At 40.5% G+C, this 25,467-nt stretch overlaps 1 protein-coding gene across 2 annotated transcripts in view; it reads right to left on the bottom strand.

Moving 5' to 3' along the window:
* Positions 1–25,467, bottom strand: part of MYOF (myoferlin) — a 163,956-nt gene that overhangs the window by 61,911 nt on the left and 76,578 nt on the right. For both annotated transcript variants that reach the window (XM_059900706.1, XM_059900705.1), the window contains exons 16-22: positions 23,408–23,490; positions 21,243–21,281; positions 19,046–19,170; positions 17,843–17,959; positions 4,334–4,511; positions 2,983–3,107; positions 674–780 (exon numbers count right to left, since the gene is read on the bottom strand). In XM_059900706.1, the coding sequence (XP_059756689.1) occupies positions 674–780; positions 2,983–3,107; positions 4,334–4,511; positions 17,843–17,959; positions 19,046–19,170; positions 21,243–21,281; positions 23,408–23,490 (774 nt within the window). The remainder of the gene's footprint in view (positions 1–673; positions 781–2,982; positions 3,108–4,333; positions 4,512–17,842; positions 17,960–19,045; positions 19,171–21,242; positions 21,282–23,407; positions 23,491–25,467) is intronic.

Genomic DNA, 25,467 nt, shown 5'->3' with positions numbered 1-25,467 from the left:
AAGTATCTAATATAGTTTTCTTTTGGAACTTCCCTGACCGCTGCTCTATTGGCCAACAGTTAAAATGAGTTTAGAATTATCACTTCCCCCTTTGATTTACAAATACCCTGAGATCTGAGCAGTTACCCTAAGCCACAGTTATGAAAGTTTCTCTGGCTTGGGTTGAATCTTTTGGCTTCACCTAAGGGAGGCTTGGCCAGAGTACTCATTAGGCATCCAGTAAAAGAGCGAGTAAAAAGGCTGTTGCTAAAATTGTGTTTATGAATTCGGAACGCTGTTCTAAACGGTAATATCAATGCCCCAGCCCCAGACCCCATTCTCTGGGGAGCCAGGAGTCACCTTTCCTGGGGCGGTGGGCACACAAGGACCGCTGGGAGGCAGACCAGCTCCCTCCCCGCTTCCCCACCCCCTGCAAGAGGCTGCACTGGGACTGCTTCCTGAAGTGGGACCTCAGCCTCCCTCAGCTGCTTCAGAATCGGCACCAGATCGGAAAGTGGAGCTTTTCCTGCTGGTGATTCAGAGACTCTTCCAGTGACAGCCTTTTGAGAAGCCTGACTGATTCAAATTCATTTTTCAGGCAAACACTAGAAAATTCTAGAGACTCTTCAGGCCTTACAGTTTAAGGGAGGCGAGCACGGCTGGGAATTCTAAAGTACGAATAAGATCACTATACCTTGTGTCTTCTATGACTTCATCGATCAGCTTCAACCACATTTCTGCCAACTGGTTTGCGGGAATTTTACCTTGTATCCCTGATTTTAGAGCCTCTATTTTTGATTGCTGAAGAATTTGGAAAGGGAGGAAATAATTGGTAATTGTGCATTATACCTGGTAAAGGTTTAACTTTCATTTTCAAGAAAAAAATACACAAAAAGACTTAACAGAAAAATGAAAAGTTTTTTTCTTTTACATTTAATAACGCTCACTATAGCTCAACACTATTTTTCTTCAAAATGCCATCAACACTGATACATATATTTAAGTAATAAGACAAGATTTTCATATAGCTTTGACCTTTGACACCAGGCAAATTTTAAGTATTCAAAAAGCAAATAAAAGAAAAACCAACAAGGATGGGGGAAGGAACCCTAAAATGGAATGTAAAACAGAAAAAAGTGAACCTAACTATATTTCAGATGAATAACATAACTACACTGAAGTAACCCAAGTAACTTTTGAGTACAGTGTTTTTACTATATTCCCTCAGTTTGAAGGAAAGAACCATAAACGTATCAAACTCTAAATAGCTTTGTTTTTTGCGGTACTTCACCTACGGATTTTAGGGTTAAACTAATGAGTAAATATATGGAGGAAAACGGAAGCCAGGTTTCTCACTGTTGGAGAAGGGAGTTGTAAATACAGAAAGAGTGAAGACTAGAATAAACCCCATGATGTTAGAATGGAATTGGGGTTATCCTTATAAACTCATTGCATTCAGTATATTGAGAGATATAGACATAAACATACATATGTATATACATGTGTGTTCTCATGCAAGTTTGTCTGCTGAGAAGGCCTAGAAGCAATGACATCTCAGTAGCAGTGAGCACTCCAATACCCAGACCTTGTTGTTCTTCACACTCCATTCCTACTAAAAGGAACCAGGGCTCCTTGGAGAAATGGTGATCCCAGGGTTGGGGTACAGAAAGTACAAGATAAGCTCAGGACAGATTATTGCATCACTTTGAGCATCTGCCAACAGAGAGGTTGAAGGAGAGCCCACCATGATCCCCAAAAGTCGGATCACGGAAATCCACTGTCCTGTCCAGATTAGTATGGAATTAGGACAGCTTGGTCAATGAAGAGAGCTGATGAGAAGAACAAAGATGAAAAATGCTGAAGAACACCTAAAACATAATTAGAATAGAGGTGTGACCAATTCCCTACCAAGTCCCTTGAGATGGAGATTGGAAATTAATACCACAACCACAATGCATATCAATTGTAGCTCTGTTATGTAAACAATTATGCTTAAGTTAAATGTATAATTCTCCTTCAATATTGTCTTTAAAACATAAAACAGTATTTTCAGATTTCTGTCGTGGGGTCTTAGATCAAGTATATTCCAGGACCCCCAAATGTCATGGTCCAACCCTGACAGGTTGGATCTTAGAAAAATTAATATTCATATAATTTGGAAGTCAAAACACTAATGCCAGATGGATTTTATCAATACCTGATAGAAATAACTTAGTATCTTTGACTTAATTAGAAATATCCCAACCACGTTCTTCTTCTCCTCATCAATGTCAACTAGAAGGATAATCAAAGGTATCACATCTATGCAAGTTCCCACCAGAGGGAACCACCCCAACCTCCAAACAAGAAAGTCTACTGAGCCCACTTCTTCCCACAGTAGAGATTCTTACTGCTTTGATAGCAAAGCTCTAAGGGTTGCATGTTTCTATTGAAATGAACCACTCTCCACACCATACTTCACATAAAAATTGTGGCAGAAACTGAGTTGTCCCCCTACTTCAACATCCATCCTCTCTTTTCCACAGTAAGAGAACTTGTACCTGGACATATGCCTGCCCAGGCCTAGGACTGTATTTCCCAACTCCCTTGTAGTAAGAGGCGGTTGTATGACTGGATTCTGGCCAGTGGAAAATGAGTAGAAATCAAGCCTGTGACTTCTGAGTGTTTCCCTTGAAGGAAAAGGCCTGTGTCATCTTCTCCCCCTCTTTTCCCCTTCCTTCAGGCTGAAGGGTCGGTGTAGTGGTGAGCTGCCTTTCCCATGCAGACTATGACAACTCCTTAGCGATAGCAGAGCAACAAGGGGGAAAAAGCCTGGGTCCCTAACACCAATGAACTTCCATACCAGCCTTGGATTACCTACCTCAACTGTTACTAAAGAAATAGCTTTCATTTTGCTTACCATTATATTCTGTGGTCTTGTGGTACAGTGGCCTAACCTGCATTCTAACTAACACATAATTCACTCTGTTTGGTGAAAAGGAAATGCAGAAAAGAGAAACTCACCAGCCGTTCTGCCATGACTAGGAGCGTGTTCACTACATCCAGGCGATGACTAATATCCTCCCAGTATGAAGTCAGTGTAACAACTGGCTTTGTGTGGGCCCAAGGCAAGTAGTAATAGTAGTTCCCTGGGGTAGAATATTGAGGGTCAGTGAACACTGCACACTTAAAATAAACAACACGTTTACTGAAAAGATGTGCAAACTGGACGGCTTGAGTAATCACAGGCCTGGAGGTGTGGTTTGGGGTGGTCTGGTTCTTTCATTTTATTTAATTAAGCAACTGAGGAATAAATAGAAAGTCCTTATTCATTTAGCCTGCTTTGAAAATCTCTACAAGACCCTAGTAAACCTAGCAAAATGATCTCAGGATCTTTTGGTGATTCAGGACCATGTATCTGAGCATCACTGATGATTACATAACACAGAAGAAAATAGAGAGAGCATAGCTTAGACTATATGTGCTGTCCCTGAAAACTGTTATTATAAATAAATATTTTTGCTGGAAGTGGGACAAGAAAAAAGAATTTTCTGGTTTTTAAAAGCCTTAGCTAGATACATGGAATTTGGTATTACTAAGAGCCTTACAGTAATTAAGAATTATTAGTCAACATTTTCTAGCACGTTTTATATTTTAACACTACTTGTACAAAAATTAGGTAAAAACTATGGCAACAACCGTTGGGGCATTTGATTAGAATTTCTCTCTCCCTTCTCTATACTCTCCAACCATTTGTCGATATCTTTATAAGGGCACTCTCATACTCTGCCTTCTATTATGATTTATTTTATACACTAGAATGTAAGCTCCTTAAAAGCAGGGACTGTTTCTCATTTATCTTTGTTCAAATACAGCTATTTAATCCTCATGGCAACTCTGGAGAAGATGAAGAAACTGAGGGTTAGAATGAAGTGATATGGCTAAGGTCATAGTGCTGGGAAGTAACTGAGCCAAAACCAGAAGCTTGATTTTCCATCCACTTCAACTACTCAATCTAAGAGTGATTTGGGGCCCGGCAGGGAAGAGGTGGGCTGGGGCAGGAGCTGTTTGCGGGGAGGCTCAGTGTTCAGCTAGTTGCCATCTTGTGACTTTACAAAACACAGCAAGGGTTAAAGTTGGGCATGGGAGGGGGTATTGGAGTACAGCCAAGGGTCTGCAGCTTCTAGGGTCTGACCATTCATTCTTGAAGGTGCCTGAACTCCAGCCACCTCTCCTCCCCATTCAACCTTTCCCGTTCCACTAAGCATATGCTGGGGATATTGGCTGCCAGAGGGAGAATACACTGCATGTTTCTCATCCTGTGGTGTACCCACTGTAAATGTGTACAGGAGAGAACGGCCACTGTCAGTCTTACCATCAAACACGGCACGGCTGTATTGAGTGCTTGATGCCAAAGGCTTACAGGTCGTGTCAAACTTGTTGCCATAGTTCCCAATGCTGACTTCAAACTGAATGGCCTCGCCAACGTCTTGCAACATGGTGGCCGAATGGAACACAGCAGACAGGCTGTACTTCCGCCTTCGCTGATATTTCTACAAAGTATGAGCAGACATAAGGCTCAGAGAAACTCCTTTTGCTCTTGTTTACATGTGGAATTCTAGCAGATGTAATTCTAACCGTAATAATTAGTGTTGAGTTAAATGCCAGTGGAGAATGTTCTTGGATCTAGCAGTTCCCCTTGTACTCAAACAAGTGGGCAAAGACAGAAGTACCAGGATGTTCATTGCAGAGTTGATTGAAATAGAGAAAAAAAATGAAAACACAATACAAATGTTTAACAATAGGCCACTGGTTAAGCAAATTATGTTACATCCATGTAATGGAATGAAAGTTCATAAAAAGGCTTAGGTAGATTCATATGTACAAACATGGAAAAAAGGTATATTTTTAAGTGAACCCATTAAATATATATTTTAATACTGGCATATGCACAAAGAAAGTCTGGAAGAATATAAATCAAATTGTTAACAGTAGTTATGTTGGGGAAGGTAGAGAGATTTTGGCTAACTTTACTGTCTAACTTATACATTTCTAATAGTTTGAATTGTTTAAAGTATTAATTTTCTAATCAGAAACAATTAAGACTTTTAGGACTTCCCTGGTGGTGCAGTGGTTAAGAACCCGCCTGCCAGTGCAGGGGACACGGGTTCGAGCCCTGGTCAGAGAAGATCCCATATGCCGTGGAGCAACTAAGCCCGTGTGCCACAACTACTGAGCCTGCACTCTAGAGCCTGTGAGCCACAACTACCGAGCCCGCGCGCCACAACTACTGAAGCCCATGTGCCTAGAGCCCGTGCTCCGCAACAAGAGAAGCCACCGCAAAGAGAAGCCCATGTACCGCAACAAAGGGTAGCCCCTGCTTGCCACAACTAGAGAAGAGCCCACGCTCAGCAACGAAGATCCAACGCAGCCAAAAATAAATAAATTTATTAAGGAAAAAAATGACTTTTACTGTCAGAGTCTCTTCAGCAAGTGGTGTTGGGAAAGCTGGACAGCCACATGTAAATCAATGAAGTTAGAACACATCCTCACACCATACACAAAAATAAACTCAAAATGGCTTAAAGACTTAAATATAAGACATGACACCATAACACTTCTAGAAAAGAACATATGCAAAACATCCTCTGACATAAATCCTAGCAACATTTTCTTAGGTCAGTCTCCCAAGGCAATAGAAATAAAAGCAAAAATAAACAAATGAGACCTAATTAAACTTACAAGCTTACAGCAAAGGAAACCATAAACAAAACAAAAAGACAACCTACAGACTGGGAGAAAATATCTGCAAACAATGCAACTGACAAGGGCTTAATTTCCAAAATATACAGTTCATACAACTCAATAACAAAAAAAAGCAAACAACCCAATCAAAAAATGGGCAGAAGACCTAAATAGACATTTCTCCAAAGAAGACATACAGATGGCCAATAGGCACATGAAAAGATGCTCAAATTGCTAATTATTAGAGAAATGCAAATCAAAACTACAATGACATATCACCTCACACTGGTCAAAATGGCTATCATTAAAAACTCTACAAATAGTAAATGCCAAAGAGGGTGTAGAGAAAAGGGAACCCTCCTACACTGTTGGAGGGAATGTAAATTGGTACGCCCATAATGGAAAACAGTATGGAGATTCCTCAAAAAACTAAAAAAAAGAGTTGCCATATAATCCAGCAATCCCACTCCCTGTCATATATTCGGAGAAAACTCTAATTCGAAAAGATACATGCACACCAATGTTCACAGCAGCTCTGTTTACAATAGCCAAGACATGAGCAACCTAAGTGTCCATCAATGGATGAATGGATAGAGATGTGGTACATATATACACCAGAATACTACTCAGCCATAAAAAAGAATGAAATAACGCCATTTGCAGCAACATGGATGCAACTAGAGATTACTAAGTGAAGCAAGTCAAAAAGAGAAAGACAAATATCATATGATAACACTTATATGTAGAATCTAAAATATGATACAAATGAACTTCTTTACAAAGAAGAAACAGACTCACAGACATAGAAAACAAACTTATGGTTACCAAAGGGGAAAGGGGATGGGGGATAAGTTAGGAGTTTGGGATAAGCATATAAAACTACTATATACAAAATAGATAAACAACAAGGTCCTACTGTATAGCACAGGGAACTATATTCAATATCCTATAATAAACCATAATGGAAAAGAATATGAAAACGATATGTATATGTATAACTGAATCACTTTGCTGTTCACCAGAAGCTAACACAACACTGTAAATGAACTATACTTCAATTAAAAAAAAAAAAAAAAAGAAAAAGACTTTTACTGTCAGATTTAAAAATAAATGAAATTAGGTACACTTATTTTTCTGAAATAGAGATCAAACATTGTTCCTTTCTTTTTAAAATTTATTTTGTATTTTTAAATTTTTTAATTGACGTATAATTAACTTACAATATTTTATTAGTTTCCGGTGTACAACCTAGCAATTTGATATTTTTATACACTACAAAATGATCACAAATCTAATTACCATAAAGTTATTACAATATTATTGACTATATTCCCTGTGCTGTACATTACATCCCTGTGACATTTATTTTGTAACTGGAAATTTGTAGCTCTTAATCTACTTCATCTTTTCACCCGCCCCCCACACCCCTCCCCTCTGGCAACCACCAGTTTGTTCTCTGTATCTGTGAGTCTGTTTCTGTTTTGTTATGTTTGTTCATTTGTTTTGTTTTTTAGATTCTACATGTAAGTGAATGTGCTCTTTTTATAGAGCACAGCCAGAAGGAAGACAAGATTATTTGACTGGCTATAGCTTAAGTGGCTGCATTATTTGGGAAAGCTCACTTGGCTATTTGTGATTTGTTGTCCTTTGCTTTTGATTTCTTAATCTTGAGATATTGCCAAGCCTAGGTTTTGGTTGCTTATGTAGGCTGCCAAGACTTTAGAGCCACCACCATCTAATGGTCTCCTTGTTTAATTAACAGTGTGTATACACTACATTTTTGTTCATCCATTCAAAAAATCAGTGGATTCATGGTTGCTTCCACATTTTGGCTATTGTGAATGCTGCTGCTATGAACATGAGTGTACAGATATCCATTTGAGTCTCTGCTTTAAATTATTTTGGGTATATACCCAGCAGTGAATTGCTGGATCATATGGTAATTCTATTTTAAACTTCCTGAGGACCATTTTAAGAACATCTGACAGTGACTGTAGTTTGCTGTCTTAAAGCAGCAGTCCCCAACCTTTTTGGCACCAGGGACCGGTTTTGTGGAAGACAATTTTTCCACGGACGGGGTGGGAGGGGGACACGGATGGCTCAGGTGTTAATGTGAGCAATGGGGAGCAGCAGATGAAGCTTTGCTCGCCTGCCGTTCACCTCCTGCTGTGCGGCCCGGTACTGGTCTGCGGCCCAGGGGTTGGGGACCCCTGTCTCAAAGAACCTTGGGGAGAGAGATCAAGATGGTGGAGGAGCAGGACATGAAGCTCACTGCCTCCCACAAATGCATCAGAAATACATCTACATGTGGAACAATTCTAACATAATATCTACTGAATGCTGGCAGAAGACCTTAGACCTCTGAAAGGGCAAGAAAATCTCCATGTAACCAGGAAGGACAAAAGAAAAAAGAAAGTGAGAAAGAAATTGGGATGGGATCTGCACCCCTGGCAGGGAGCTGTCAAAGAGGCAAGGTTCCTGCACCCTGGGAAGTCCCCTCACCAGTGAAGAGATCAGCTGGGACAGAGGAGGAGCTTTGGAGCCTCAGAGGAGAATGCAGCAGCTAGTTTGCAGCAGCTAGAATGGAGAGAGACCTGCACAGGCAGTCAGTGCCATCACTTTGCACTCCCTAGCCTAAGATCCCTAAAACAGATTAAAATAACAATAGAAAAAAATCAATAAAACCAAGAGCTGATTCTTTGAAAGGGTAAACAAGATTGACACACCTCTGGCCAGGCTCACCAAGAAGAAAAGAGAGAGAACTCAAATAAACAAAATAAGAAATGGAAAAGGAGACATAACAACCAATACTGCAGAAATACAAAAAACCATAAGGGAATACTATGAACAATTATATGCCAACAAATTCAACAACCCAGAAGAAATGGACAAGTTTCTAGAAACATACAGCCCACCAAAATTGTATCAAGAAGAAATAGGTAATTTGAACAGACAGATCAGTAGAGGTGAAATAGAATCTGTAATTTAAAAAAACTCCCTACAAAGTGTGAAGTCCCTGTGAAGTCCAAGAGGGCTTCACAGGTGAATTCTACCAAACATACAAAGAAGAACTTATACCAATCCTTCTCAAACTCTTCCAAAAAATTGAAGAGGAAAGGATACCCCCAAAGACATTCTATGAAGCCAACACCACCCTGATACCAAAACCAGACAAAGATACCACCAAAAAAGAAAATTACAGGCCAATATCTTTGATGAATATAGATGCAAAAATTCTCAACAATGTATTAGCAAACCAAATCCAACAACACATAAAAAAGATCAAACACCACAACCAAGTGGGATTCATCCCAAGTTCACAAGGATGGTTCAACATATGCAAATCAATCAATGTGATATACCACATAAACAAAAGAAAAGACAAAAACCACATGATCATCTCAATAGATGCAGAAAAAGCATTTGACAAAATTCAACATCCATTCACAATAAAAAAAACTCTTACCAAAGTGGGTATAGAGGGGACACATCTCACCATAATAAAAGCTATTATGACAAACCCACAGCCAATATAATATTCAACAGTGAAATGCTGAAAGCCTTCCCACTAAAATCTGGAACAAGACAAGAATGCCCACTCTCACCTCTTCTATTCAACATAGTATTTGAAGTCCTAGCCACAACAATCAGATAAGAAAAAGAAATAAAAGGTATCCAAACTGGAAGGGAAGAGGTGAAATTGTTATTACATGCAGATGACATGATTCTATATATGGACAACCCTAAGGACTCCACACAAAAACTACTAGAACTGACAAACAAATTCAGCAAGGTAGCAGGATACAAGATTAACATACAGAAATCAGTTGCATCTTTTTACACTAAGAATGACATCTCAGAAAGGGAATGTAAAAAACAATACTTTTCAAAATCACACCCCCAAAAGTAAAATGCTTAAGAATAAACCTGACCAAGGAGATGAAAGACTTATATGCTGAGAACTATAAAACATTACTAGGGACTTCCCTGGTGGCGCAGTGGTTAAGAATCCACCTGCCAATTCAGGGGACACGGGTTCGAGCCCGGGTCCAGGAAGATCTCACATGCTGTGGAACAATTAAGCCCATGTGCCACAACTACTGAGCCTGTGCTCTAGAGCCTGCGAGCCACAGCTACTGAGCCCACATGCCACAACTACTGAAGCCCACACTCCTAGAGCCTGTGCTCCACAACAAGAGAAGCCACCGCAATGAGAAGCCCGTTCACCGCAACGAAGAGTAGCCCCCGCTTGTTGCAACTAGAGAAAGCCCGCGTGCAGCAACGAAGACCCAACGCAGCCAAAAATAAATAAAAAATAAAATAATTTATTTTAAAAAAACAACATTAATAAAGGAAATTGAAGATGATTCAAAGAAATGGAAAGATATCCCATGCTGTTGGGTTGGAAGAATTAATATTTTTAAAATGCCCATACTACGCAAAGCAATCTACAGATTTAATGTAATCCCTATCAAATTACCCAGGACAGTTTTCACAGAACTAGAATAATCATAAAATTTATATGGAACCATAAAAGACTCAGAATTGCCAAAGCAATCCTGAGGAAAAAGAACAAAGCAGGAGGCATAACCCTCCCAGACTTCAGACAATACTACAAAGCTACAGTAATCAAAAGAGCATGGTATTGGCACAAAAACAGACATGGATCAATGGAACAGAAGAGAGAGCCCAGAAAGAAACCCACACACCTTTGGTCAATTAATCTTTGACACAGGAGGCAAGAATATACAATGGGAAAAAGTCTCTTCATCAAGTGGTGTTGGGAAAGTTGGACGGCCGCATGTAAATCGATGAAGTTAGAACACACGTGGGTGTGAGTGGTCACCATACACAAAAATAAACTCAAAATAGCTTAAAGACTTAAATATAAGACATGACACCATAAAACTCCTAGAAGAGATCCTAGGGAATTCCCTGGAATCCCAGTGGTTAGGACTCCATGCTTCCATTGCAAGGGGCATGGGTTTGATCCCTGGTCGGGGAACTAAAATCCTGCAAGCCACACAGCATGGCCAAAAGAAAAAGAGCAGATCCTAGGCAAAACATTCTCTGACATAAATCATACCAATGTTTTCTTAGGTCAGTCTCCCAAGGCAACAGAAATAAAAATGAAAATAAACAAATGGGACCTAATCAAAGCTTTACAAGCTTTTACACAGCAAAGGAAACCATAAAAAAAAAAAAAAAGAAAAGACAACCTACAGAATGGGAGAAAAATATCTGTAAATGATGCAATTGACAAGGGCTTAATTTACAAAATATACAAACAGCTCATACAACTCAACAGCAAAAAAACAAACAACCCAATTGAAAAATGGGCAGAAGACCCAAATAGACATTTCCAAAGAAGAAATACAAATGGCCAATAGGCACATGAAAAGATGCTCAACTTTGCTAATTATCAGAGAAATGCAAATCAAAACTACAATGAAGTACCACCTCACACTGGTCAGAATGGCCATCATTAAAAACTCTACCAATAAAAAATGCTGGAGAGGATGTGGAGAAAAGGGAACCCTCCTACATTGTTGGTGGGAAAGTAAGTTGGTAGAGCCACTATGGAAAACAGTATAGAGGTTCCTCAGAAAACTAAAAATAGAATTGCCATATGATCCAGCAATCCCACTCCTGGGCATATACCCAGAAAAAACCCTAATCCAAAAAGATACACGCTCCCCTATGCTCATAGCAGCACTAATCACAATAGCCAAGACAATGGAAACAACCTAAATGTCCATCAACAGATGAATGGATAAAGAAGGTGTGGTATACATATACAAAGGAATACTACTCAACCATAAAAAGAAACCCGAAATAATGCCATTTGCAGCAACACAGATGCAACTAGAGATTATTATACTAAGTGAAGTAAGTCAGAAAAAGACAGACAAATACCATATGATATCACTTATATGTGGAATGTAAAATATGACACAAATGAACCTATCTACGAAACAGAAACAGACTCATGGACATAGAGAACAGACTTGTGGTTGCCAAGGGGGAGGGGGTTGGGGGATGAAGGAGTGGGAGATTGGGGTTAGCAGATATAAGCTATTATATATGGAATGGATAAATGACATAAACATATGTCCTACTGTATAGCACAGAGAACTATATTCAGTATTCTATGATAAACCATAATGGAAAAGAATATTAAAATGAATATATATACATAACTGAATCACTTTTCTGTACAGCAAAAATTAACACAACACTGTAAATCAACTATACTTCAATAAAAAAAAAATACCTTGGGATATCCCACTATTACAAAATCTCCATTTTAGTTAAAGAAATTTTTGACATAGTATAATTGAAACCTCCCATAGGATTTCATTAGAAACCCCTCTGAGTCTCAATCTTTTTTGAAAGACTTTCTAAAACACTGATTTGCAATTTTAGCTGCAAATTGGATCACCCAAAGAGCTCTTACATACATACATACATATATATATTTATATTTATATCTGGGCCCCATCTTCTGGAGATTCTGCCTGGGCATTTCAATTTGAAAAACTTCCCTACCTTAGTCTGCTGTCACTTTGGTAGAGAGGGGCTTGAGGGACTTTTGTCACTTGTCAGAAGTCCCCTTAACTACCCACACCTAAGCCTTCTGAACTATCCATGGTTCAGAAATGCCGTGGAAATTCGAGGTTTGGTTTAAATTACTGCATGAAAATTACAAAGTAGGAAGTTATTTGTATTAATCAGACCTTATATAGAGAGCATAACTTCTTCTTTGTAAACCATCTAGGATGATATCAGAGAAGGGAAGGAGCAAAAATATGAAACGTAATTTGGGACCTAAGTCAGGGCCCAGAAAAAAACGATCAGTATTTAAGCCAGAGCTGCCTGTTACTGCAGAAAAGAACGAAGGCACGTCAAGAGGTGCTGCAGAGAGGCGGGGATGCCGCCTCTGGCCGGGCTGGCTCTGCCCTGCACACCCCCACACGGCCAGGGTTCCATTAGATCTCCCCGGATTTTCCCACGCAGAACTCACAGTCACCCGCAGAAGCCCTGACAGGACCCTCACCCTGGAGGGTCTGAGCTCTAAGATAATAAGTGGTGTTTCTGGCCAGCACAACTCCTAACAGAGTGGGCTCACACTGTGAGCAAGCCACTCAAGATGGAGCAGCTCCCTGGACCACTTTGTAGGGCAAAATCCACGAGGGGCGCCCCTACCATCTGCTTCCCTGCCCCAGAGCCCCATGATCCTGGAGTAATAATAGTGAAGCTGAGAATACTGCCCTTCCCCCAGCGCTTTCCTACTTCCCCTGTGCCCTCAGGGCACAAAGAGGTGGCGAGAAGTAACTAGCAACACAGTTTAGAGCACTCTGCAGCCTCAGTTCCCACTCCCCCCATCCCCCACCCCCCACACCCCACCCCCACCCCCGCCAGCTTAGTAGCCTTGGGGCAAAACCGCCTACAACAGGGAAAGTTGAAGAATATAAATTATAGTCTACTGAACTATAATTCAACCCATCTATTGAAGGATGTTTCTTTAACTTTGCAGGGCATTGGGGCTCTCTTTCTGATCCTCAGTGACCAGTGCAAGTTGTAGGTGTAGGTGGTATAAGGGAGCGTTTCAGAAGTATCGATAAATTTGGGGAGGGGGGTGAGTTTTGTCAAGCAGAATACTGATAAGAGGTAGGAAGTAATAGCTCATAAAAGTGGCCGTGGGCCCAGGAGGCAGGGGACGTTAAGGGTCAATGACAAGGAAACTGTGCCAAGGAAAACTGCCCAACTTGCCACCTTTGGTCTAAAGGAGCTGATGGATGAATCTCAATGTGTTGTTTCAAGCAATATTTATTGACACTTAACGTGGGCCAGACCGATGGGAGCTCTAAGCCTGGGGCTGCAACAGCTGATCTTCTTCTTCCTGCCTGATTCCTTAGGAAAGCACCCGGGCTGAACCCTGCTGCATCTCTCACGGGGTCTCTTAACCAAGCTCATCTGGAGCACCAGCTTGACTTCTGCTCTAGGGACATGGGGGAGCTCTGGGCTCTTTGGCAACTGAGTAGGAAAAACTCACTCTTCCTCCTGTGTGTCTCCTTTACTCTCACACTACGATCACACTGTCAATGCTTCTGACGCCAGATGTGGGGAGGATATTCCCACACTGAGCAATTCTGCCACACCAGCTAGGTATCCTACAATTTAACTCAATTTTGACTGTCCACCTGGAGATAATATCAGATCCCACAGGTTAAGGGCTCAGTCCCACAAAACTGCCCTACCCACTTCACCTGCTCTTTTGACCCATTAGCCATAAATTGGAGGTTCCCACAATCCCCTCTTCAGGTTAGATTAATTTGCTAGAGCAGCTCATAAAACTCAGGAAAACAGTTTACTTACTTCTTATGGGTTAATATAAAAGGATATGATAAAGGATGCAGATGAACATCCAGATGGAAGAGATGCATAGGGCAAGGTTTGTGGGAAGAGGCGCAGAGCTTCCACGCTCTCTCCGCACACACCACTCTCCCAGTACTAACATGAGTTCACCAACCTGGAAGCTCCCTGAAACCCATACCTTGGGGATTTTATGAGGCTTTTATCATGTAGGCATGATCAACCATTAACCCAATTTCCAGCCCCTCTCTGAAGAATAATGGAGGGTTGGGCTGAAAGTTCCAAGCTTCTAATCATGGCTTGGTGACCAGCCCCCATCCAGGAGCCCACCAAGTCACCTCATTAGAACAAAAGACTTTCTTATCACCCAGGAAAGGGACTTAGGAGCTCTGTGTCAGGAACCAGAGTCAAAGACCAAATATTAGAACAAAAGATGCTCACAAGTGCTCTTATCAGTTGGGAAATTACAGGGGTTTTAGGAGCTCTGTGCCAGGAACCAGAAACAGATATATATATTCTATTATTTCACAAGGACCAAGTTGCCCTTTTGTCGAAGCCTCTTCAACTCTACCAGAAAGTTTCATTACTTGCATATGAACGGGTCACGGGATCTTTTTAAGTTGGGCAAGGGTCATGATCACCTTCTAGATTGGCCACTCTCATGAAATCCTCTCAGCAGCTGCACAAATCTGCTCATCTCACTCTTTTCCTGGACTCCTGGTTGAACTGTGGGTTTATCCTTGGCATCTCAGCTCCTTTCCTGCTTTTTAATTTTGTTGGGGTTTTGGTTTATATAATTCATTTCTGTTTTTATTACATTTGTGACACAAACCATTCTGGGTTTAATTACTTGGAGCAAAGAAAACTAATTCAGTTTCGTATCTCAGTTTTAAAAAGCTATTCTTTCATATTGTTGACATATACCGTGGGCAGTAAATATCATTGGTTCTTTGTTTCTATATTTTGCTTTTATTTTAATTAACTTTACGACATAAGCTTCTTTACCTGTATGTGTTTAATTATTTGGAGTAAAAAAAACTAATCTGGTTTTGCATTCTAGTAGCTAAAGAGTTTTTCCTTTACACTTTGCCGGGCTTCTTCCTTTCCCTTCCCCTTCTCCCCTCTATTATTAATGTTTAGAGCAAAGAGAAGGGTCGTGGACTTAAATTGTGTTCTGGTGATGGAACAAGGAGGCACTGCGATTGCTGAGAAACCACAACATTTCCGCCTAACCGCAATTCCAACTGAATCTTCAAGAGCCTTCGGTAACTACTCAAGGCCAGAACCACTCATGCGTTTCCATGGAGGCCTTTGGGTGGTTTCTAGCCGTTCTCTGGCATGATCCTGGCAGTAAACAGTACGTAAGCTACTCCACCTCTCCCCCTACACCTGCTCCTCTTTTCCCTTTTTCTTAACTTGTCCTTAAGATCTATTATGATTCCTGGACTTCAGAGGTGATGGCGCTGTGGAGCGGACAGACTCAGGCCAGGACCCTGCTGACTGGACGAACCTGTCGCTTTTGAATCAGTGTCTCTTTAACAAGTAAAAAAACAAACCAGGGCTTCTCTGGTGGCGCAGTGGTTGAGAATCTGCCTGCCGACGCGGGTTCGAGCCCTGGTCTGGGAGGATCCCACGTGTCGCGGAGCAACTGGGCCCGTGAGCCACAACTACTGAGCCTGCGCGTCTGGAGCCTGTGCTCCGCAACAAGAGAGGCCGCGATGGTGAGAGGCCCGCGCACCGCGATGAAGAGTGGCCCCCACTCACCGCAACTGGAGAAAGCCCTCACACAGAAACGAAGACCCAATACAGCCAAAAATAAACATAATAAATAAATAATAAATAAAAAAAAACAAACCAATATTAATTTACACTGCATGATCCCACAACATGAACCCTTCTTGGAGTGCAGGGTAAGTGAGGGGAGGGCAGCAGCCTGAGGAAGCCTTTTGGGCGGGGGAGGGGGTAGGATGGGGTGGGGGAGCCCGCAAGGAGAGGCCGTAGGCAGGGGGGCATCAGTCAGCTGGCTGCCCCGGCAAACAATTCAGATTTCTGGAACACGTAAGGACCAACCCAGGATTCTTAGAAATAGCTGGAGAAGAGGTGGTATGTATGTGTCTATATATAAAATAATGGAGTATTATTCAGCCACAAGAAAGAAGGAAATCCTCTGTTTGCCCAACAACATGGATGGACCTGGAGGGCATTATGCTAAGCGAGATAAGTCAGACTGAGAAAGACAAACGCTGTGTTATATCACATATATGTGGAATCTAAAAAAGCTGAACTCATAGAAGCAGAGAGTAGAATGGTCATTACTAGGGGTTGGGGGAATTGAGGAGATGCTAGTCAAAGGGTACAGACTTGCAGTTAGAAGATGAATAAGTTCCGGAAATCTAATGCACAGCACTGTAAACATAGTCCATAATACTGTATTATATAAAGTTGCTAAGAGACTAGATCTTAAAAGTTCTCACCACAATAAATGATAGTTCTGTGACATGACAGAAGTGTTAGCTAACAGTAGGGTGGTATTCATACTGCAATATATACATGCATCAAATCAACACACTGTACACCTTAAACTTACACAATGTTATATGTCACATGTCAATTTTTTTAAAGTTCAAAAATAAAAAAAATAAATAAACTATCATGATTTATCAAAAAGAAAAAACAACAGTCATAATAATGGTATAGGATGTGCCAGAAACAATTCAGTGAGCAACAGAGACAGGGTTAATTTAATATTGGGCTATCCATCACACACAACACACATGCTAACAAATCTGTACTGCAGATGTCAATTAACTGACAAGGGAAAAAATTAAGCATCTAACTGTTTCATGATAAGAATATTCTTCTTTTTGTATTTATTGCCTTGAATTAATTACACTGACATTTGAATTTACTAGGAAAAAACTACATCTGTGGCTCTTTGCCATAAGAATCATGGATGTTATGCATAAGTTGTCTCCATAGTGGGGAAAGAGCTGATTTTAAAAAAAGAAAAAGAAACAAGGACCCACTGTATAGCACAGGGAACTATACTCAGTATTTTGTAATAACCTATAAGGGAAAAGAATCTGAAAAAGAATATATATATATGTATGTGTATATCTATATATATGTATGTATATGTATATATATATAACTGAATCACTGTGCTGTACACCTGAAAACTAGCATGACATTGTAAATCAACCATACTTCAATAAAAATTAAAAAAAAAAAAATAAAGAACAAGAAATAGTTGGTAAGGTGAACTTGGAAGACTTCCTGTCTTCGAGGAGGAGTGGCATCTCAGAGGTGCTGTAATGTGGGCATTAGTATAAACATGCCCTCACATGCTGGGAAGCCTGAGATATGGCAATTACTTCTGAAAATGGAAGTGAATAGTGGTGGCTGCTATATCATTTGGAATGGCTCTTGTGGCCTCCTCCCCATGACACACCCAAGCCCAGTCAGCAAACAGGCCATTCAATTTGGGGGTATCACTGCTCTTGCTGGTTTTCAGTAGGGTAGCAACATCTCAAAGATAAAGCAAGTCTCATCACCCCCACAGGGCTGTGGTAGATAGACCAAGAGGGTGTGGAGCTGCACTTGCTATGACTCCCATCTCTCCACCTCTGCCACAGCTGACCCTTCAGTCCCTGGATGCCCCCTTGAGGCCTGCTGGCTCAGGCAGGCCAGCACTAACTATCCCACCACCAACACTCTGTAACACCCTTTCCATACCACACACAGTCCACACTCCAACATTTACCTCAACAACCAGCAGGTCATCATTTGAAATGGGCTCAAGCTTTTTATCTGGTGGTGTCTTTTCAAGTAAAGTGCTTAATTCAACCAAGATTCTGCCTCTGTAGGCAACTCCTTCCCCCTGAAAGGCAACAGCACAGGATTATTCTTCTAGGCATGAACAACAGTGAAAAGATCTGTCCCTCTATTTGGGCTCATCCAGCTACAACTTTAAGTTTCTCCTTCCCAAAATGAATCAGTCAGCAACTCTCTCAGCTGGTCTTTGGTATCTGAAAGAAAAGTCTATGACTTCAGGAAGGATCCCAAAGACAGCCAGGGCTGAAAGGGATCTTAGTCACGGCTGGTGTCAGAGGCTTCCGAGCCATGCTCGGATCCAGAAAGGGTTCCCAGATGCTGGGGTAAGAGTGGAAGGGGCTCGAAGTCTCCCTCACCCAACTTCAGCTCTGCATTTATCTGCATTAACTTTGCTCCTTTCCTCAGAAAAGGGAGGCTGCCATGTTGGCAACCAGGGCAAGTCTCAGAGTAGCCAGGAAATAAAAGAGGAAGATGTTCTGGGTGCGGCTGAGTGTGAGTATTAATTGTGGCTACTCCTCCCAATATACCAAGTAGCGTTGGCAACAGAACCCTCTGGAGAGGAAGTGAAAGCTTCCACCTCCACCCCCACCCCCATCCCCAGGGCTTTCTCTCTACTCTAGCTCTTTTCTTGGGCTTTGGGAGCTAACTAACAGACAGTACTTGGGCTTCTAATGTGGTGGAAAGACCACTTCCCATCTCTGGGCCTCCATGTCCTTGTCTATAAAATGAACAGGTTGGATCGGATCAGTGGTAGCAATGTCAAGCATGTCACCTCCAGTCTTTCGGCAAATTCCTAGAACATGGCATTGAATGGAATTCTGAGGTAGCACATTTGTTTTCTGGAAAGAGCCAACATTGATTACTGACATCTGCCTTATGTCTAGGATGGGGGAATGGCCATGCTATGCATTTGCAATTGCCACATTAGATGATCTCCAGGATCCTTTCCTATTCTTGCATTCTAGGACTTGAGGAACATGAGACTTCCACATCCTTCAACACTTGATCAGTCATCTGGTGGGTCTCTGGGGGTGGGGTGGGTCCCCTAAATGAGACTTGATTAATAACTATTAGAAGAAGGAATCACATTAATCAGTGCTCATTAATAACAAACCTTAATTGAAGAACTAACCTTTCCAGTATTTAGCTCATCATAGGGATCTGGGAATCCCGTGTACTCTCTGGGGCTTCCATAAAGGTTCAGATAACAAGGTCCAAAAGTTGGAACAAAGCCCACCTCTGTTTCTCCTGTATTTGCTGAGAGATAACATCATCATTAGTATTTTAGGCTTTTAACACTCAATCTATTGAAATAAATATTAGTTATTAGTTAGCTGGGTGAGACTGTTTTCCTCCATTTTGTGAGTTAGTTGTATTAGTGCAAATTGTAAACACTTGTGAGAACTGCCATATTTCCCTTATCTTATTGCTATAAAACATTAAACAAAAAACATTTTCAGGGGGGAGTTCAGGTAAACTTATGTTATTCTTACAAAAAGATGATGCTATTCAAATGAAAGAATAAGAAGTTGATCTTCCATTTTCTGCAAGTTTATAATTGGCTCTTTAGTAAACATGTCATTGGCAATTGGGGTAAAGATTATAATTGTTTTGGGAAGTCATTTAAATGACATATATTTGTTATATATTTGCTCTCCAAAAACATCATTTAGTCTCAAGTAGTTAGTATAAATCTGGCAGATGATTTTTAAAATACAAGACATTTAAAATGTTTACATATAACAATGAACTGTCTGCCTACGGTTATGACCATGTGATATTCATAAGCCATGTGAAGTCTCCACTCATGACATTCTATCTCTGATGAGAATCCAATATGCTCCGTATTTCTGCTACCTGGTCTTAGCAAGAGCTACTCCCCAAGGAGGGGCACTGCAGGCAATGTAAGCAAATAGAGGAGTCAAAGGGAGACTGCAGGTGAAGATGGGGATGTATAATAGGAGCTGCTGCCAGCCATCTGAATGGCTCCCATATGGAGGAGGGATGGACTCACTTCCAGAAGCAGGGGAAGGACCACTGTTGGGAGCTACAAGGAAGCCAGCTTTGGTTCACTCAAAGCAAGGAAGAGCTTCCTATGAATTAGTGGTGTCAAACAATGGGACAGACTGCACTGGGGACAGAGGAAATGTTAAGGCCAAGACTTCAGCCTATCTTTCAGGATATGGTCAAAACGATTCCTTTTTGGATGAGAAGTTGACCAGATGACCTCTATGGCCCTTTCCAGCTCTGTGCTTAAAACTAAGGCAGAAAGATAAATGTGAAGTAGCAGGTGAGCAGAATGCCGATTAATAAACAGTTGAGCAAACTATATACACGTGTAGTTTGCAATCTTTTCCACCTTTTTGAGGCTCCTTTGCATTTTGAACTTCTATTAAGTTATCATTTTATATTTTAATTTTTGACCCTTAAATAGCTGCTTATCTCTGTGACTACACTATAAATTCCTTTGGTAGGTGGGGTAAGATTCATGCATGTTTTATTCTGACTCCCTCAGCACCTAGTCCTGCTTCTGTCTTGGAGTACTACAACATAAATATTTTTTTGATTGGTTAAACAAATGAATGAAGGAGTGAAGTGTGACGGAATCTGCCTAGCTTGTTACAAACCTAAGGACTACTTAATATTCACATAAAGTCTGATTATAAGATAATGAGATTGATTTTTAAAAACAAATAAGAATGAGTCATTGTGCCAAAACATAACGGCACATGATAAAACCTTAATTTTGTACAGTTTGCAAACTTTCTTACATGCAGTATTTCTTTTCCCTCTCACTACAACCTTGGGTGGTTAGCATGGCAGGGATTGTCATGTTTATTTGAAAGAAAACAAATGTCTCTAAATCACAAAGTCTTCATCTATTAGGGTAACAACATCTGCCCTGACAGGGTTGTAAGGTCAAGTGTGAGAGCACTGAGCAAACTTGCAAAGAATGGCGAGTGCTGTGCAAACCCAAGGACATGTTATGATCCTGCATAGTTGGAAGATGAAGACCATAAACAACAATAACAAAAGCATAAACAACAATAACAAAAAAGTGTTATACAATTATTTACAATGAAGCCAGGATGGTATGCACCTAGGTGAAAACATGAGGCATGTAGCAAAGCCTCGTTAGCACATTTGTTTAAACTTAGCTTTGCAGGACAACCATATAACACTAATACAAAAATTGTTACTGTACCAAAACTATTTTTAAGACAGCAAAGCGTAAAAAAAAAAAGCTAAAGGCAATCAATTGATAAGTTCTTAATAAGATAATAGTAAACAGAAAGATCTAGAAGATAGCAAAATTACAAAGCATAAACCTGTATATGATGCAGCCCCAGATCCCGAAGATGAGACATCTATGTAGTAAAAATACGGTTGGTTAAACAACAAGAGAAACACGGACTTTATAAAAGAGACAGTGAAAAAGTTAATCAAATCCAATGCTAGGTAAGTGGTTTAGCAACACCAGAAAAACCCCAAATCCAGACTCAAATCACATCACCCTTTTGTAATGTACACGAATGTCGATGGTTAAATACAAAATGGCTCAAGACTTCTGTGACACCTGGCAGCACCATCATGCATGAAATAACCCAATCTCGTCAGCCCCAAGGCAGTGAAGCATCAGAGAAGTAGCTTCCCACCATCAAAGGAGGCCTGGGGAAGTTACCAACATTTCATGATTTTAATAAAACATTTACTTGTCCTGTGTCTAATTTAGTTGGGACTAAGACCAGATAATCCAAGTTCATTTAGTCTAAGGCCGTGTGAGCAAAGGTTTATAGCTTAAGGCACATTCTCTGTTTCTTTCAGGGTGGGGAGGTTGGTTGCTGCTCACTGTTATTTTGAGACCCTGTTACTGACTGTCCGCAGGGCCTGCGTGAGAGAAGGCCTCAGAGACAGGGGCTGACACTGTAACAATTCATCTTCACTTGTGCTGGCTGTTAACCACCAAATGACTAAGAAAAATGCTCATTCCACTATTTCTTGAATAATTATTTTTAGGTAATTATTTAATGACTTTCTGCTAAATTAAATGAATTTAAGTAATTTTTACCCTCCCTCCCATATAGTTATAGCATGATTTTAATTACTCTATTTGGTTGCCTTTAACCAATAAATTGAATCTAGTCTTTAACCAATTTTTTATCTAATCAATGATTTAATCTAACCTGCATCCCTCACTTAATAAAAAGAGGCTAATAGCATGCCTACCCTTCCCCACCTCTCCCCTTCCTTTTTTCACTTCTAAGCTCTATCTTCTGTACTTTTACATTGTAAGAGGCGATGACGTTCGCCTTCTGTTTAGAGCCTTGACTACAGGTTTAACAAAAAAATTTTTAAAACATTTAATAGTGTTCACATTATAAAAACCACATAAGTATTGTTCTCTGCAGAGAAAAGGAGAGTTGTAATTCCATTCCTTTGTACAGGTCCAGCAGCATGGTCCCCTATGCCACTTAGCAGAGAATGTTTACATGGAATCTCTTTCTCACCTTCTATCATTTGCTTAAAATAATGCTACACCTGACTTTATATTTGGACTATTATCTTCTTGGTTCAGCTCTTTATTTTTCTAATTTTTCTAATTCTAATGGAATTTCTAATGCTTTTTTTTTTCCTTCTTCTTCCTGAGAGAGGAAATCTATATCTTCTTCATCAAATCTCTATTATGTTTCAGGTTCTCGTTCATACTATCTATTGCTTGGCTTACAGTATCTTTTTAAAAACCTATAAAGTCCTCTCTTAAACAAGATAAGGATGAGAGGACCCTTAGGTTTCCTAAAACAAAATTTTGTCTCAAATTCTCTCACTTTACCCAATGTGTTTAATCTACTGGTATTTACAAGAATTTTATTTTGGTAACAAACAATAGCTGCTCATATTATTAATGTGTTAACACTAAATTTTTTCTTACCATCTTAATTTAGCTCCTTCATTCCCTATTACAATTTCAGACCATAATACCAAGTATAGGCAATTAGTTCTCAGTATGAAAAACAACAAAAGGTATATTGGTTATCAATGCTTGTTAGCACAAAATGCATAAAAACAAAATGCACATTATCTGGAGTGGACAGTACATGGTTCAGTGCCATTTGACCTTGTTCCTGCCAAGGAAGTCAGTAAAGAAGGGAACATTATTTTATATTTGGGTGGATTGGTGTCAATGCCACTCTTAAAAAAAAAGGTACCCTCCGTATTGACGCTCAAAAATTTGTAAAACAGCTACTGGGAAAGAGTTTTTGGATTGAAGCAAGAAAGCAAAAATTTTTTTAACTCAGATAATTGATAGTTACCTGTTATTAATTACTAATCAATTGTTTTGCTGGCCACCATCAAAACATCACTGAAATGGTTCACTAGCCTCATCACATTTGGCTTCTCAAAAACCAAGTCCATTGCCAGGTGGCTACCCCAGTTCATTCCTTCTCCGGAAGTTCTCCGCCCTGTCTCGTTCCTGCTCTGCTGTGTGACTCACCTTCCACTTCCCCACCAGAGGCAGCAATTTTAGAGAGGTGCAGATACGTTGTCCCAATGACATCATTTTTGGTAAGACGGTCCCTGTATGAAAGAACAGGTTAAGACCTCCATCTATGAAGACAGATCTTCGTTTCAACAATAATAAGAGAGAGCCAGAAAAGACCCTAGACCTCAGAAATCTTCCTGTCCAGTGGGCCTCAAGCTTTACTGTGCTTTAAAACCACTTGGAAACCACTACTGCTCCCCACTCCTGCATCCCACACCACCTCTCATCTCCTTGTCTCAAATTCTCTCACTTTACTCAATAAAGTGAGACTTTATTGAGTCTCACTTTTGAGACCATTCTGATGCAAATGGTCTGCCAACCACCCTTTGAGAAATACTGATCTAGTCGGACAACTCATTTCAGTTATAGAAACTGAGATTTTTACAGAGGTCAAGGGATTTGCCTATGGCCACACTCAGTACTGTTGTCATAAAGTGAATGGATCAGTTGCAGTCACATAACATGATGAGGGTAATAAAAATCTCATTACATAGAATAAGTGCATGTATCTTATTTTATCATGTTCATATTGACTACTATGACGGTTTAACAATGACAGTGGGCTATTTCTAAGGGTCCTTCATGGGGAAAAAAATTCCCTTTCAATTCAAACATTTCTTGAACATCTACTGTGTGACAGATGCTATTTTTCTGACTTCATTTGCTTGCCTATAACCTAAATCTTATCTATATGGTTGGGATAAGTTTGCCCACTACAAGTACCTACAACTTTGTGTATATTTCTGTGAGTATCTTAGAGAGTCTATGAGCCTAACATGAAATGATCTGTAGCTGGGCACATAGTACATGTAACACACAAGGTTTATATTGATAACATCCTCTGTTTAATTCCTTCTCTTTTTTATTCCATCTAGCGTCACACCCACTCTAAAGTTTAGGACCCCATGGGGGGGAAGAAAGGTTCATTCAGTATTTTGAGGAAAGCTTATACTATAGTATATTATTATGTATACTATAGTAATATTATATGCTATATATAATATTATACATTATATAGTATAATAATATTAGGTTACAGAAAGTGACTACTTAAACACAGTATACATGAGAAAAATTTATTTTTAGGTAGTAAGCCACATGCGTGGGGCTTGCATCCTCTCTGTCCATCCAGAAGAGTCTGGACTACATTTAAAGAATCCTTAGCTTTCCCTCAGTTGTGTAAATACCCTACAGGGTATGTAACCAAAGATCTGGATCCAAGGATTCCCCAGATAAACAGGGTCTCTCTGCACATCCTAGTCTACTATTGCTTTGGAGAGGGCAGACTAGGTCAGGGGAAAAACCCACCATTTGTTGTGACCATGGGCAACTCGGGGATGGCTCAGCTAGCAATCAGCCCACTGCAGAGTGTGTAGGCCAGAGTGGTTACCTGATCTATGTAGGGTCCAAGCCCACACTCCTGACAGTTCCTGAGGCCCTGGAGCACCTTCAGAGTGTCGACTCGGGGTCCCAAGTAAATTAAAATGAGCTCACGCTCATCAGAAGGGGCATTTTGGCCTCAGGCCCCTTCACGACCCTCAATGAACTGTGATGTAGTTACTGAACAAAGAAAGTCTTCTCCCCTCTTCCCAAAGTGCCTTGTTGCCATAGTGCCAAGAGGGTATGAACATGAAAGTCAAATACATTTAGCCAAAGGAAAAACTAGGGCCAGACAGAATGGGGACCCAACTGGGTCTCTAACTATCTGTGTGACTGTGGGTAAGTCACCTGACTTCTCTGAGCCTCAGTCTTTGTCTGTAAAATGAACTAATCATAGTCTCTATTCCATAGGGTTACTCTAAAGACTAAATGGAATAATGTAGGGAAGGCAAGAGGCACAGCACTTGGCACTTAGCAGTGCTCAAAACAGCAGCTAACATCATAATAAACATGATGATGATGATGATGATGGTGATGATGATGATGGTGGTGGTGGTGGTGGTGGTGGTGGTGGTGGTGGTGATAATGATGCCGGTGCCAATGATGATGCTATTTACCATTTCCACTCTCAG

Source organism: Balaenoptera ricei, chromosome 16, assembly GCF_028023285.1.
Source record: "Balaenoptera ricei isolate mBalRic1 chromosome 16, mBalRic1.hap2, whole genome shotgun sequence".
NCBI classification, from domain to species: domain Eukaryota; kingdom Metazoa; phylum Chordata; class Mammalia; order Artiodactyla; family Balaenopteridae; genus Balaenoptera; species Balaenoptera ricei.
This window is presented reverse-complemented; position numbering and strand designations above follow the sequence as displayed.